The 14,440-nt window shown below is 44.6% G+C and overlaps 1 protein-coding gene across 1 annotated transcript; it reads right to left on the bottom strand.

Annotated features, from left to right (window-relative positions):
• Positions 1 to 679: 679 nt before the first annotated feature.
• Positions 680 to 13,099, bottom strand: KCNV2 (potassium voltage-gated channel modifier subfamily V member 2). The gene is made up of 2 exons (XM_025423427.2): positions 11,454 to 13,099; positions 680 to 1,526 (listed from the first exon to the last, which is right to left on the bottom strand). Exons 1-2 carry the CDS (start codon positions 12,822 to 12,824, stop codon positions 1,245 to 1,247), a joined length of 1,653 nt encoding a protein of 550 aa, XP_025279212.1. The 5' UTR covers positions 12,825 to 13,099; the 3' UTR covers positions 680 to 1,244.
• Positions 13,100 to 14,440: the final 1,341 nt, after the last annotated feature.

The raw sequence follows: 14,440 nt of genomic DNA, 5'->3' as shown, positions 1-14,440 counted from the left end.
TGCCCTGAGATAAATTTGATGGTCAGCAGGGCAAAAGCCCTAGTTGCAGGGGTGAGCTCTGTTTGCTCAGTTCAAACAAGACTTTAATTTCCAGGAATTTGATTTCCAGTAGTCCTATGGAGGGAGGAAGGAAATAGGAGGAGAGGAGGCAGGGCGAGAAAGCATCAGCACCCAGTAGGGACTGGTTTTCTGACTTACAGACAAGCCCAGAGCAGAGGGCTATATTGATCGAATTCCCTTCTTTTCAGCACTCAGTCCAGAACCTTATCCAAAAGGCAGGGTTTTTAAATTTTTTTTTTCCCCATAGAAAGATGACGGAGAGGACATGTCCGGGTGCCTCTCAAGGGAAGGTGATTAGCACACTTGGGTATGTTATAGGGCAGGTCTGGGGCCTTCCATGATCAGTCTAGATGAGGGTTTCTCAGCTTTGGTTCCATTGACTTTTTGAGTCAGATGACTCTTTGTTATGGGGCTGTCCTGTGCATGTGGAGCAGCATCCCAAACCTCTACCTATGAAATGCCAGTAGCTACTCTGATCCTACCTCACCGTGGTGACCATTAGAAACATGTCTAGACATTGCCAAATATCCCCAGGGCAAGGGGAGCTGGAGGTGACAAATGTCCCTGGGCTGATAACCATCCACCTAGAAAGTGTATTAGACAACGACAACCACTTACATAATTTTAACAGCTACCATTTATTGTATTATCTCCAGTCCTCATGCTGATATTACAAGGTAGGTCTTATAACCTACATTTCACATTTGAAGAAACTGAGGCTCAGGTAAGTAGAGGACCTTCCCTAAACCATGCATCCAGTAGGTCTGGGCTTCCGCCTGAGGTTGGTCTAACTCTAAAGCTCATATAGTTCATGCTGCAACATTCTGTTTCTCCCTAGAAAATTAAGGATTTTTTTTCTTTGCGGAAACTTGAGTCCAAACATATTTATTGAGAAGCCATGAGAAGCTGTAAGAGAAATTGAAGATGTTGCTCCTGTCAAGGAGTTTTCGGTACCAGTGTCACTGGGGAGGTGACGCAAGTTGTAGGATGTCAGACTCCTACATACAACACAGTTAAAGAACAAATGAGGCAGTCCCAGTTGGGGCCAAGATGGACATTTCCAGAAGTAGAGCTCTGAACTGGATGCCCTTTGTGTATGACTCTCACATGTCTTTGCACTGATGATACAAAGGATTGAAACTTTGAGGTTCACAGGGTCTACCAGCCATCTCTCCTTTGAAACATCAACTCTCCTGCCTTGGTGTGGGCTGTAGGTGGCTTCTAGCCAAACACTCTGCCATCTTCTTTTTGGCTCTTTGCAGGAACTCTACCTTTCCCCTTTCCCTTCTCATAGCAGTATATTCATAAGCTTTGAGCTTGCTGTAGTAATCTGAGAATTTGTTGTAGAGGATGGAAATTGGCATCCCGTTGAGGATAATTCCAAAAGCAATGCAGAGAAAGGCAAAAAGCCTGCCCAGGATGGTCTCTGGGTACATGTCTCCATAGCCCACAGTAGAGATGCTCACCTGTATGGGAAGGAAAGTGGGAAGGAACCGTTAGCACTGTGATGGAGGAGAAGACAGGAGAGAATTGAGCAGGAAAATGTTTTGTCTCCCTGAAGGTACAGACAGATCATGTAATGGGGTCCCACAGAGCCAGCTTTAGGAGGTACTAGAAGGTTTGCCTGCAGGATCTGCATCATGAAAAGAACACAAGCCGTGGGGCTGCAAGTCTTGAGTTTAAATTCTATTACAAGTTTTCTCATACACAATACAGAGATCATAGCTATTTTAAAAGGTGTGGAGAGTATATAAGATACCATATGTAAAGCTCCTAGGGTAGCATGGGTTCAATAAATGTGGGTCTCTGCCTCCCCTCAGAGAGGCCAGCTTTAGGACCAGGGCCTCAGGGTTTGCCCACAAGATAGATGTACTGGGAAGAGCCCGGGCTTAGAACTAGTCATACATGGGTCCATGTCCTAACTCTGACCCTTCCCCACTGAAAATATTCTGTCTCTAAGCCTTGGTTCCTTCATCTAAAATACCCAACTCCATAGTCTTCTCCTGAAGACTAAAGAAAATGAACACACAGCACTTAACACAGTATCAGGCACACAGAAGTATTAACCTCCTCTGTTGTACTTCTCTCATCTTTAAAATGGAGAAAATTATAATACTTCTCAGAGTTATTATGTCATTCAAATGAGATATTGTCTATGAAGGTGCTTTAATTAGAAATGTCTAGAGAAACACACTCTCATTATTTTGCAAAGGGACTTTTCTGTAAGACATCACAGTCCAAAAACGTGTTCACTCCACATGAAATTTCTGCCATCACTCTTGCACACCACTTTAAATTCTACTAATTAGAGATTTATTTAGGTTAACAAGCTTCTGTTTTAAAGTGCAGATACCTCTGGGACTAGTTATCAGTCAGTGTAGCCAGAGAAAACCTGGGAAAATCTCTTGGGCCTATTTTTTAAGCCTCATGTACTGAGCCTCCCATTGGTCCCCAGACTATTGACTAAATTACTAGAAGGCTTGTAGGCAGGGCTGTTGCTTAGTTGAACACTGTGCATTGCACAACTCCAGGGGGCACCATTTGCTTCATAGATTTGTGGTGTTGCCATGATTTTCTGGAAAATGGTAGTAAAATGCACAGTTAGCCTGTTGATCCATACTGTTTAACTTAAAAATATAAACATTTTTTGTTTTGATATAAGGGTTAGTTTAACTTAGGGTAAATGTAACTGATTAGTTAGAATAGAATGGAGAAGTGGGCCAGGTGGGCCAGTCTGGTGTTGCTGGTAAGAACCATAGCTCCAGCCAGACCATGAAAAAGTGAAAGCTTGACCTCTTCTTTGGGATGGGGGATGTACTACCTCTCACTGCTCCATTTCCAGTGAGAGACCTACTGAGGGTGGGCTGCCCCTTCCCATGGTGGGAGAATACAAGCAAGCACCTAAGAGAGGCAGGATGATATAGACTAGCTTGAGGAAACAGAGATGGCCTTAGGCTACCTGGCTCTGAATCCATCTCCCAGCTGTGTGACTTAGGCAAGTCACTTATATTCTCTCTGGCTGTTTCTACTTGTGAAATATGGTGAGAATAGTAGTAGCTACCCCATAGGGGTGTTAACGGACTGAAGGAAAGCCTGGTGCTGACTATGTGAGTGATAATGTTTAGTTCTCATGGTTTTTAGACCTGTGGGCTATAGAAATGGATTCCTGCTTGGATCCTGCTGAGCAGCAGGGAAATGAGGTGGGGAACACTCTGGCTCCAGGAGAGAATCTTCGTTTCCTACTTTTTTGCAAAGGGTGAGGAGAGGCAGTGGTACAGTGAGATCGTGGGTTAATCTCAACGTATGTGTGTGTGTGTGTCTTGTCACTGGCCATATCTGAAATAAAAGACCCAAGTCAGGTCTCTGTCCAGGTACGTGAACTAAACCATGGCTTTCATATGTTATTAAGCACAGCACTCATACGTCTGTATGAACGTTGAGTTCCTCTGTCTACTGGCCCTGGAGGAAGCCTACAGGGAGTCTGGGTATAGGGCCAAGTGACAGGAAGGGGTAGTTCAGGACAGGAGGCATCCATGCAAGGCCAAAGCAGGGGCTCTGAGGTTACCTAGCCTGCAAGATGGAAGGCAGGAGGCTAGGAGAATGCAGAGGAAGATAATTGAGCCAAAGTGCCTATTTTAAACTTCTCATCAAACCCCACACTGGCTTTCCTTCACTCTCAACCTCGACTTCATTTTTTTTTTTTTTTGGCTGAACTTTGAGTGAAGAGTCAAAAGCAAAGAGCATTGGCTTAAGGGAGATTAAATATTTGATGCACATAATATGACCTAAATATTTTTGTGTATCTTGGATCTCTATTTTTAGAGAAAAGATGTCTTCTGCTAGGAGGCTCTGTCTGACTGGTCCTGAAGAATCTGTTCAAAATGCAGAGCTAATCTTTGCACTGTCTATTCTGTGGACAGTTTGATTCAACTAGTGACATGGTGCTTGCTCCTTGCTTCCAAGAGGAATGCAGAATTTCTCAGTGTTCGGGGACTCTTCTCCATGTTCCACTGACCAAACCCATTTCTCCCTTCATGAACATGAAAAATGGAAGGCCCTAGACTGACACATGTGACCTCACAGAGTGAGTTCTCCCATTAGGAGGAGTTGGGTCTAGAAATGTGACCAGTGTTTCTGCAATCCATCTTAATATCCTGAAAACACTGGCTGGCTCAGCCACTCAATAAACTGGAAACGTACCATTCCATGGAAGGCTTACATATTTTCCCTAGCCTTTGGGTCCCAAAAGCCAGAATGTGACCTTTCCCCCAGAAGCTCACCCATCAATCAGCAAATCCTGGCTGCCTCAACATTATAGGGAGGACAAGCATCCAGTTTTTCTCTGAAACCTCAGAATGACTATAGTGGTACTTTCTCCTTTAACAAGGAATGTTTGTTTCCTTCATGATGAATGAAGCCTAGATTAAATCTTGGCACCTGGTAATCCACACATGTAGGAAATAGGATCCCAGGGAACACAACCGATTTTTCAAAATAACAAACACCCCTTCTAGTGTTCGCAAACAATTCGAGGTGGTAAAGACCAGTAATTTCTGGCTAAAATTATTACATATCTCAATGCATGTTGTCTTTTAAAGGATTTAGCTTCAAAGGCTATACGTAGCCTATTCATGCTGTTATTGCTACAAATATTTTAGGAATTCCTCTTTGGATTCTAATCTGCACAGAGGAGTCAGTGGCATGACTTGAAGCAAGTAGTCTTAACCCTCAAGGTAGATAACTCTAGATGTCAATCTTAAACTCAAGGGTCTTGATGATATTTTAAAATCTCAAATCTGCATTCAAAAAGGTGAGGATTTGGCACCATTTCAAAAAAGTAAATGGGGCATATCACAGTCTCCAAAGATAATTCCCCAGTGGAATTCAGAGAATGTTTTGAGGGGTGGAAGCTTTGTTAGAATGAGGACATGGGTGAGAAGAGGGCTTTAAAGAGAATCCACCAGCCTCATCTGTATGTTAAAGTCCCGATGTGTATGTAAATTGTACAATAAGGGGGTGTGCAAAAACTAAGGCAGATATAGGATCTATTTATCCAGCCATGGAAAGGTACACAATAATGGTGGTGTCCTCCACATCCACGGTTCACTTGGTACTTTTGCCTATCCTCGACAACTCCAATTCCCACAAGTCCTCCTGGCTTACAGGAGGATCATTGTTTGAGGACCTCAAGGGGTACTACCCCAGAGTCATAAGTCCACAGGAGCAAAAGTCATAGAAGTACCTAAGAGCCTTTGCTCCATTTATGGGTCCTGTGCTATTTCTGAAAGAGCTAAGAAGATGCCTCCTTTTACTGCTATCTGTGCCAAACATTTACCCATTGTCTCTCAGTCCCAAGCGTGACACTCTTCTGGACTCTCCTGTAGTTCTGCAGCTGGGAGTCTGCACACTACATTTCCCAGACACCCTTGCTCACTGGCTTTTGGTTGTGTTCTACAAATGAGATAGTGTGGGGACACTAGAAGTGAGTGAGGAAATAAGGGTCTCTACTCCTGCTTCTGGTGTCTGTCCCCATCCTCCAGTATAGCAGATACCTGTGGCTCAGGCATCTTTGGGCACATGGGACCCTAACCTCATGGTGTTATCCTAGGAGTCCCCGTGACAGCTGCTCAGTGGCTCTTTCTCTGCACTTGTGGGTTGGAGTAACTCTACTTTCTATGTGGTCCCTCAGTTCTAAGCCTGGAAGCTGTTCCATGTTTCCCCTTGCTTCTCTTCTAGCCTTCTAACACCCATGTATCTATAACCCTGTATCAAATTCAATCTGTTTAAAATATCTACTCTCCCCACCATGTTCCTGACTGCAAGTTGGCTGATTCACCTTCAAATGGGTCATCTTAAAGTAAGCAATCAATCCATTAAAATAAAATAAAATCTCAGCGATCTTGTAAGGGCCATCTATTTGCAAGGAAATGATAGCATACTTTGGGAAAACAAAGATAGGAGCAAGGTCTCTGTGGCACAATTATCTGTTCCCTCAGCCAGAGATAAATTTTCTTTTTGAAGAGTTTTTGTTAGTTTTTGAAGGAATGAGTTCATGACATAGTTTCCTGTTTGGTTTCTATAGTTTTAACTTACTCTTGAAGCTCAGAAGGAAATGGCCTGTTGAACGGTCCGGTTGCCCTTTTCTGCTTAAAAACATAGCTGCACTGGAGGCCAATGATGACAGCTTCATTACAGAGCTGACTCTTCCTGCCAGCTGTGCCAGTGCATCTCCTGCAGCCAGGCAGCCAGGAGAGCCCCAACATGGCTGGAGCGGCTCCAGGTGTGTGCCTATTTATCTGGACACGTAGAAGCTCTTCCAGGGGAGAACAGCTGACCCCCTCATATGTCTTAGAGTCTCTCTTTTTCCAGTAGAGAAGGAATCACTTCTGTTTTATTTTCCTCCAAATGAATCTGGAAGCAAAGGTTATGGCTTCCACATGATAAAGACTATCAACTAGACAGATATGGTAGCTTCTATTTATGGTGGATGTACTACAGGCTAGCATTTTACATATGTTTCCTATTACATTAATGCTCACAAATAATCTCCATTTGACAGACGAATAGGACAGGGCCATCTTACATCCTAATGCGTGAGCATTTGCAGACATGAATGTGTCCATGAGGGATTTGTTTTGCAGCTGGAGAAGTATTCACAACAATGAAAATTACTGTATTCCTCTTAAAACCTTGGGTTGATTTACAGAGGAAGGTTGCAGGATCCTTGGCATAGAGAGAGGGAAGATTATGAAAAACGAGTCATATTTTAGGGTTGTCGGAAAGTACTAATAGCACATGGAAGGATGGTTTAGAGAATCTGTCTCTAATGAGGTTGAATATATAAGGCATACAGCACTGTAGTCTGAAAGATACTACCAATCCTTTCTTTACCTCATTTTTAAACTCTGTTTGTGAATATATATTTTCTGATGTGTACTTAGAGTTGAGCAGCACTGTCTTACTACAGTAGAATGACTGTATTACGGATCTAATTTTTTTAATAGAAATACAGTCAACACACAGTGTTACATGAATTTCAGGTGAACAACATAGTGACTGAACAAGCCTACACATTATATTATGCTACCATCTGTTACCATACAACCTGATTACAATACCATTGCTTATATTCCCTATGCTCTACCTTTCATCCCTGTCATTTAAAATTCCATGACTGGAAGCCTGTAGCTCACACTCTTCACCCACTTTACCCATCCCCGCCCCCCACCACCCTGCTATCTAGCAACCTCTAATTTATTCTCTGTATTTATGGGTATATTTCTGCCTCTTTTTTTTTGTTCATTTTATTTTTTAAGATTCCACAGAGAAGTAAAATCATGTGACATTAGTCTTCCTCTAGTTTATATCACTTAGCATAATGTCCTATAGATCCATCCATGTTGTTGCAAATGGCAAAATCCCATTCTTTTTTTATGGCTGAGTATATATATCCCCTGTGCTGTGTACAGGTGTATATGCACACATACCACATCTTTATTCATCTATCAATGTACACATGGGTTGCTTCCATAATTTGGGTATTGTAAACAATACTGTGATGAACATAGGGGTGCATGTATCTTTTCAAATTACTCTTTTCATGTTCTTTGGGTTAATACTCAGTAGTGGATTTCTTAGATTGTACAGTATTTCTTAAATTTTTTTAGGAACCTCTATATCGTTTTACACAGTGGCTGCACCAATTTACATTCCCACCAATAGTGCACGAGGGTTCCTTTTCCCCCCACATTCTCGCCAACTCTTGCTGTTTCTTGTCTTTTTTATTTTAGCCATTCTGATGGGTATGAGGTGATATCTCATTGCAGTTTTGATTTGCATTTTACTGCTGATGGGTGATGTTAAGCATCTTTTCATGTGTACATTGGCCATCTGTACATCTCCTTTGGAAAAATGTCCATTCAGTGGACCTAATACTTTATATCTTTCTGTATCTAAGCTCATTGCCATAAAACTTTTCAGTGCTTTTCTACACTGGATGGGATAATCTGGTCTGCTCTTAAACTCTAAATTTGGCCTTATGACTTGCCTTCACCAATGGGCTGAGCAAATGACATGAACAAAAAATTATACAGTGTTCACATGGTTGAGCTTGCACTCCCTCTCTTGTCCATTGCCATGGGCACATGCCTGCTGGAGGATGAAGGATATGTGGTCTAGTCTCCTCTTTCATCCCAGATGTCAGCCAGCTGATCATCAGACAAATGAGTGACTGGCACCAGCCCAAATGAAAAGAATCTTCTAGTTGAAACCAGCTTAAATTGCTGACTTGCAAACTCATAAGCTAAATCAATGCTTGACATTATAAGTGATTCAATTTTGGGGTAGGGGATCCCTGGGTGGCACAGCAGTTTAGCGCCTGCCTTTGGCCCAGGGTGCAATCCTGGAGACCCGAGATCGAGTCCCACGTCGGGCTCCCAGTGCATGGAGCCTGCTTCTCCCTCTGCCTGTGTCTCTGCCTCTCTCTCTTTCTCTCTCTGTGTGACTATCATAGATAAATAAAAATTAAAAAAAAATTTTGGGGTAGTTTGTGATGCATCATTATTATAACAATAAATAACGTAATTTATGAATAGCTGAATACACATTTACCATGGGTATGTGCTCAAAAAGTTTTAAATTACAAGATACGTGATCAATAAAATACTTGGAGACAACTGCATCAGAGTTAATTCTGATTCCCCCTTATTGTCATTTCTGTTCAGTCATGTCTATATAGATGGGTTTCTTCTCATTTCTTCAAATTTCAGGCCATCCTATCAAAGGTAGATTCTGCACCCAGCTCTTTCTATCCTATTATCTCATAGGAGACACACATCAGTATCTGAAATAATATATTCTCTTTCTCCATTAGAATGGAAACTCCATGAGGGAAAGAAATTCTTTTTTTTTTATTTTTTTTTATTTTTCTATCACTCAGTATCCCTAGTGTTTAGAATACTACTTGGTACAGTGGAGGTGATCAAAAAATTCTAGATCAGGGAATGAGTAAGATGAATTTTGTGATTCTTCTGTAGAATTCATCTTTGTTTTGCATCTTTTACTTGGTATCTACATAAGGAAACAAAACATTCTGTCTGCGTCGTTTTGATGGTATTCTTTTTCTCTTTGCTCTATTGAAAATATGGATAAATTCCACAATATGGAATGCCATCAGAAATATGGAGAAGAATCTGCTTAATCTATATTGTCCTGGGACATAGAGCAGCATTTGAATGTTCAAGGGGCAACTCCTATAGTTTTCATAGATAAGTTCAGACATATCTAATTCATAAAGATTTTTACTAGTCTATAAAATTCTCAGAGAATAAATGGACAGAGGCTTTTGATAAAGGTTAAGGTTGGTCAATGGTAAGGTTGAAATGTGCAAATTTTGGCCTGTGAAAATAGTGCTTGATAGAGACAATGTCCACAAAATAAAACTTGCATCAGCAAAAGCAAGAATTGCTAAAATTTGTTATCAACAAAAATGGAATGGCGATTCAACTTTTATTGTAAAACTTAAGGAAAACACTGATTTTTTTTTTTGAAAACACCGATTTTTAACTAAAACAATTTTAGCATAAAAAGGGGGGTAACTTGAAAGTCTTAAGTGTCATTGTACATTAAACAAATCAAGAAATTAAATGGGATCAATAGGCATTCACTTCAGGAAATTTTTTAAAATGAAAAATTAGCAACAGAATTCTTACCAAATTTTGTAGTAATATACAAAATTTTAAAAAGTTTTGTGGGTTGAAAACAAGATACTTGGATGAATGGAAACTTGACTGTCAACCTGGTAGTATATCATCAGCATGTGGATTTGCTCTCCCCCCCCCCCCCCTTTCTCCTTTACTCACCTCCAAAATAAATGTCATTTGCTGGGGACAAATCATCCTCTATCAGCTCCATCTGTACATGTGGTTTATCTACTATGGAGATGACCTTTTGTCACCTGGAATATGATCAGAATTGCAGCATTTGGCTAGCTCGTTGGGAAGAGCCTAATGTCATCCCATCACTGAAGAAAGCTCACAAATCCTATTTGACATATGAGTGCTCTGCTTTTCAGTGACGGAAGACTAATTGAATTATAGAGTTCTGTAGCCACCCCTTTTTAGAGACAAGAAAACTAAGGACAGGAAGTAAGGAAGTGAGGTTTCATAATTATTTAGTGTCACAGTTAATTTTTAGCAGATTTAGATTTAGATTTTAGTCCCAAATCTTCCATCTTGCTGAACTGCATTGTAGTTCTGGGTTGGTTCTGTGTAGCCCTGGGTCGGTTCACCTCAAGTTCACACCAGTTAGTGGGTTCTAACATACCCAATGATAATATTGAACGTACCTTGTTCCTTACATGGGGAAAAACTGGTTATATTTGCTTAATGTTCTTTAAGGCGTTACAAGCCTTCTACTTCTAAAAATAGGGAAATCACAACCCACTTCTTCCCTCTATGTACCAATGTCAATTTATCAATCAGCATGTACAGTAACTGGTTTGGGGATTTTCCAGGGATTTAGTCTAGCATACCAGACATTACAGATATTTGAGTAAAGGGCATAAATTATTATAAAAGGCAAGTACTGAAGAAAAGAACAAAAACGACTAAAAGACTGTGCAAATTAGGCAAGGCACAGCCCAGAAATGAAGCATGAAGGAGGCAGTGCTGACTGTAGGAAGGGCATGGATTTTGTCATTGGATGGGTTTGGGTTTGGCTACCTTTAGCTGTGTGTCTACACCCTCTGTTACTCGCTTCCTCCAGCTGTAGAATGGGGCAAGAATACCAGATCCTGAAGGAACTTCAGTGACACTGGAGCAAGTTTCGGTTGTAGATGCTTCTTTCCACACTCCAGTTTGGCTAGAACCAGTGGGATTTTAGTTACGGTGGACACTGGTCAGCTGAGTCTCACTTTTTCCCTGCATAAAGTTAATAGTTTTCTTCAAATATGGAGCCATTTCCAATTTGTTCCCGTCAAAAAAAAAAAAAAGTGAGTGATCCTAGCCATTCACAGGGTCGTGATACTGAAATAAGAGAATCTTTACAAACCACTTAGGACATCAAGTGTTGGATAGATGGTGAGTAAGAATGAGGATGATGAACTTCTCCCACATGCGTGAACAAGAAATCCTTCTTAAAATCAGGCTGTCCAGGGATTTAAGACTACATCTAGATTGAGATTCCTAGGACCAAGTTGAATTCAGTTACTTACTGGACAGTGTCTTTCCAACTTTATAACCCCCCACTAATGTTTTTATTCACCGGAGGCAGCAGAGGCCTGGAGAGAGCAGCGGCCCCCAAGCAAGGCAGACCGGCTGCTGACCCAGGAAAGGGAGGAGCGGCTTCGGCGGGGCTGGGGAGGAGGGCGGGGAAGCCGGGGCCTCGGTACTCACCGCGGCCCACCACCAGGCGTGGGGGATGCTGGTGAAGTTGGTGTCGGGCATGTCGTGCTCCACGGAGTAGACGGCCGCCGAGAAGGTGAAGATGCCCATGGCGATGAAGAGCATCAGGCAGCCCACCTGCTGGTAGCACTGGCGCAGCGTGAAGCCGAAGGCGCGCAGGCCGGTGGAGTGGCGCGCCAGCTTGAGGATGCGCAGGACGCGCATGAGGCGCATGATGCGCAGCACCTGGCCCACCTTGCCCACGCGGCCCACCGTCTCCAGGTCGTGCTCCCGCTGCGAGCCCTTGCCGGGCCGCTGGTCCTCACCCGTGAAGCACTCGAGCAGCAGCTGCAGGTAGAGCGGCAGGATGGCCACCAGGTCGACCACGTTGAGGGCGCTGCGCGCGAAGCGCCGCAGGTCGGGGGTGGAGGCGAGGCGCAGCAGGAACTCGAGCGTGAAGAAGGCGATGCACAGCACCTCCACGTGCTCCAGGATGGGCCGCGGGTCGCCGCCGCCCGCGCCCTGCTCCGCCTGCTGCTGCATCTCCTCCACCGTGTTGAGCGCCAGCGCCACGACGGAGAGGAGCACGAAGAGGCTGGAGGCCACGCCGATGGCCTTGGCGGCCACGGACGAGAAGGGCTTCTCCAGCAGGTTCCAGAGGCGGCGGCGCTGCGGCCCGTAGAAGCGCATGTCGCGGAAGAGCTCCTCGGCCTCCTCGGCCTGCGCCTGGGCGCGCAGCTCGCGCTGGATCTTGAGCTGGTCGCTGAGCTCGTCGCGCCGCTCCTCGAAGCAGATGCGGCAGCAGCGCGGCGTGTACTTGAGCCGCACGCCCCAGTAGCCCAGCTCCTCCAGGAAGCAGCGCGGGCACAGCTCGTCGCGCACCAGCAGCACCCCGGACGCGTAGAAGTTGTAGACCAGCTGGAAGACGGCCGGGTCGCGGTCGAAGAAGTACTCGTCCGTCCGCGCCTCGTAGTCGTCGCACAGGCCCAGCTGGCGGCTGCGGCTGGCGGACGTGGCCAGGCGGCCCAGGCGCGTCTTGGGGTGACAGGCCAGCTCGCAGCAGTCCAGGCGGTAGCTCTGGCCGCCCACGTTCACGTTCAGCGTGGGCGACACGGGAGGGGCGGTGCGGGCGTCCGGCGGCTGGTCCTCGCCGGGGTCGTCCTTCAGGTCATCCTCCTCCTCCCCGTCCTCGTCCTCCTCGATGTAGTAGTTATAGCTGCCCTCGGTCCACGGCGGGATGCTGGCCTGGGAGCCGGAGCGGGCCCCCACGGAGCAGACGCTCCTGCGGTGCTGGCTGCCCGCGGCCTGGGACGCCTCCTCGCCCTCCGTGACCCTCCAGGGCCTGTAGCCCCAAGAGCGCCGCCTCTCGCTCTGTCTCAGCATGGCTGCGGCGGGTGGACCCCTGGCTTCTCCTCCCTGGCGGTCGGGGTCTGGCTCTCCAGGCTGGGGACGGCCGCCGGGAGGGCGGGTCCGTGGCCCGCAGTGACAGGGCAGCCTGCACCCGGCGCGCGGCGCTCCCAGGCCGGAGTCTGAACAGGCGCAGATGGCTGCTGACTGCTCTAATCTTGCTGATAGGGAGGCGGCAAGCGTTAGGAGGGATTTAGAGCCTCTTAGCTAGTTTCCTCCTCCGCTCCCTGACCTAGGGCTTGATTATGTGGTCTTAAGTCTGTAGATAATCAGAAGGTGGCAGAGACGATTGCTAATAAAAATGTCAGCAACTCTTAGGAGGTGCTCAGTGTCCCCGTGTTGGCGTGAAATCAGCTGAATTAACTATAGAATACGGGTGCCTGGGTCTTGGCCTAGCTCCTGAAATTGCAGCCTCTGCAGGAACAAGGACAGAAATGGCCCCAGAATGCTTGAAGCGCCCTTCATCACAAGCCTGTGTCCCTTTAGTGTAGCCCCTTGTTTAGATCACGCAAGACCTCAGATGACCCCCTTCCCATTCTTTCACACAATCACATTTTTCTCCCTCAGATGGATTTTACTTAGCAGTACTGCTCTGGAGTTCAGTCTTATCTTCTCAGTACTTGATTTGCCTTTGTCTCTGTTTCTCTGCCTCTCTTTTCCATCCTTCCTTTTGAGTGATAAAGGCATGTTTCCAGATAGAGTCCCAGAACTAGTGGGGACATGTTCTTGTGCCCCTGCCTCGTGGCTACGTTAGATCACATGTAAAGGTGACCAGACTTTATTCCAAGGAAAAGGTCTTCACTGTTCTTCAAGACATCACTTAAGAAAACATTTTTTTAAGTCTCTTTCCATGTGTAAAGCGAAGTACTAGACACTGGGGATGGGAACTCTATGGGGACACAATCGCTCACAGTTTTGTGGGGGATGGAGGAGTTAGGCAAGCGCAACAAAAGGGAATTAAAAATACGTGGGTAGCAGAGAAGAGGAAGAGATTTGTTCTGAGCAGAAAATTTGTTTCTAAGTTCAATTTATTTTGAATAGCTAGTAAGTGTTGATGGCAAAAAAAAAAATTTCAAAGGGTACAAGGTACATTATAGAGGACAGTTTGTCTCTCTCACAAATGGAACTTGCAGTTATCAGGTGTGCCTCTGAGGAGGCAACCACTGTTACTGTTCCAGAATACTTTTTCATTGTTCTTCCAAAAATATTCTAAACGTATACAAGCAAAAGCACATCTCCATCTGTCATCTTAATAGCTCTTTATTATTAACACAAATCACAGTATACTCCTGTACATTGCTTTTTTCCAATTAACTATGTATCTTAGAGGTGTTTTAATATCTGAACGTAAGTGTCTATCTCATTTTGAGAGTAGCCGCAAGTAGTCTGACAGTGTTAAGCATTCAGGTTGTTTTATATCTTGCCTCCTGTAAACAGTGATGCAATTAAAACTTTGCATATACATTATACATGTTCAAGATGTAGGAAGGATCATCAAGAAATCTGACTAGATAGGACAAAACAAATTTGACAGATGCCTTGGGGAGAGATTAAAAATGATATCATCTTACACATGCATGAATAATTCTATT

Source organism: Canis lupus, chromosome 1 (assembly GCF_003254725.2).
Source record: "Canis lupus dingo isolate Sandy chromosome 1, ASM325472v2, whole genome shotgun sequence".
Taxonomy (NCBI): domain Eukaryota; kingdom Metazoa; phylum Chordata; class Mammalia; order Carnivora; family Canidae; genus Canis; species Canis lupus.
Note: the sequence above shows the minus strand (reverse complement) of the source record. Positions and strands in the feature narration are given on the sequence as shown.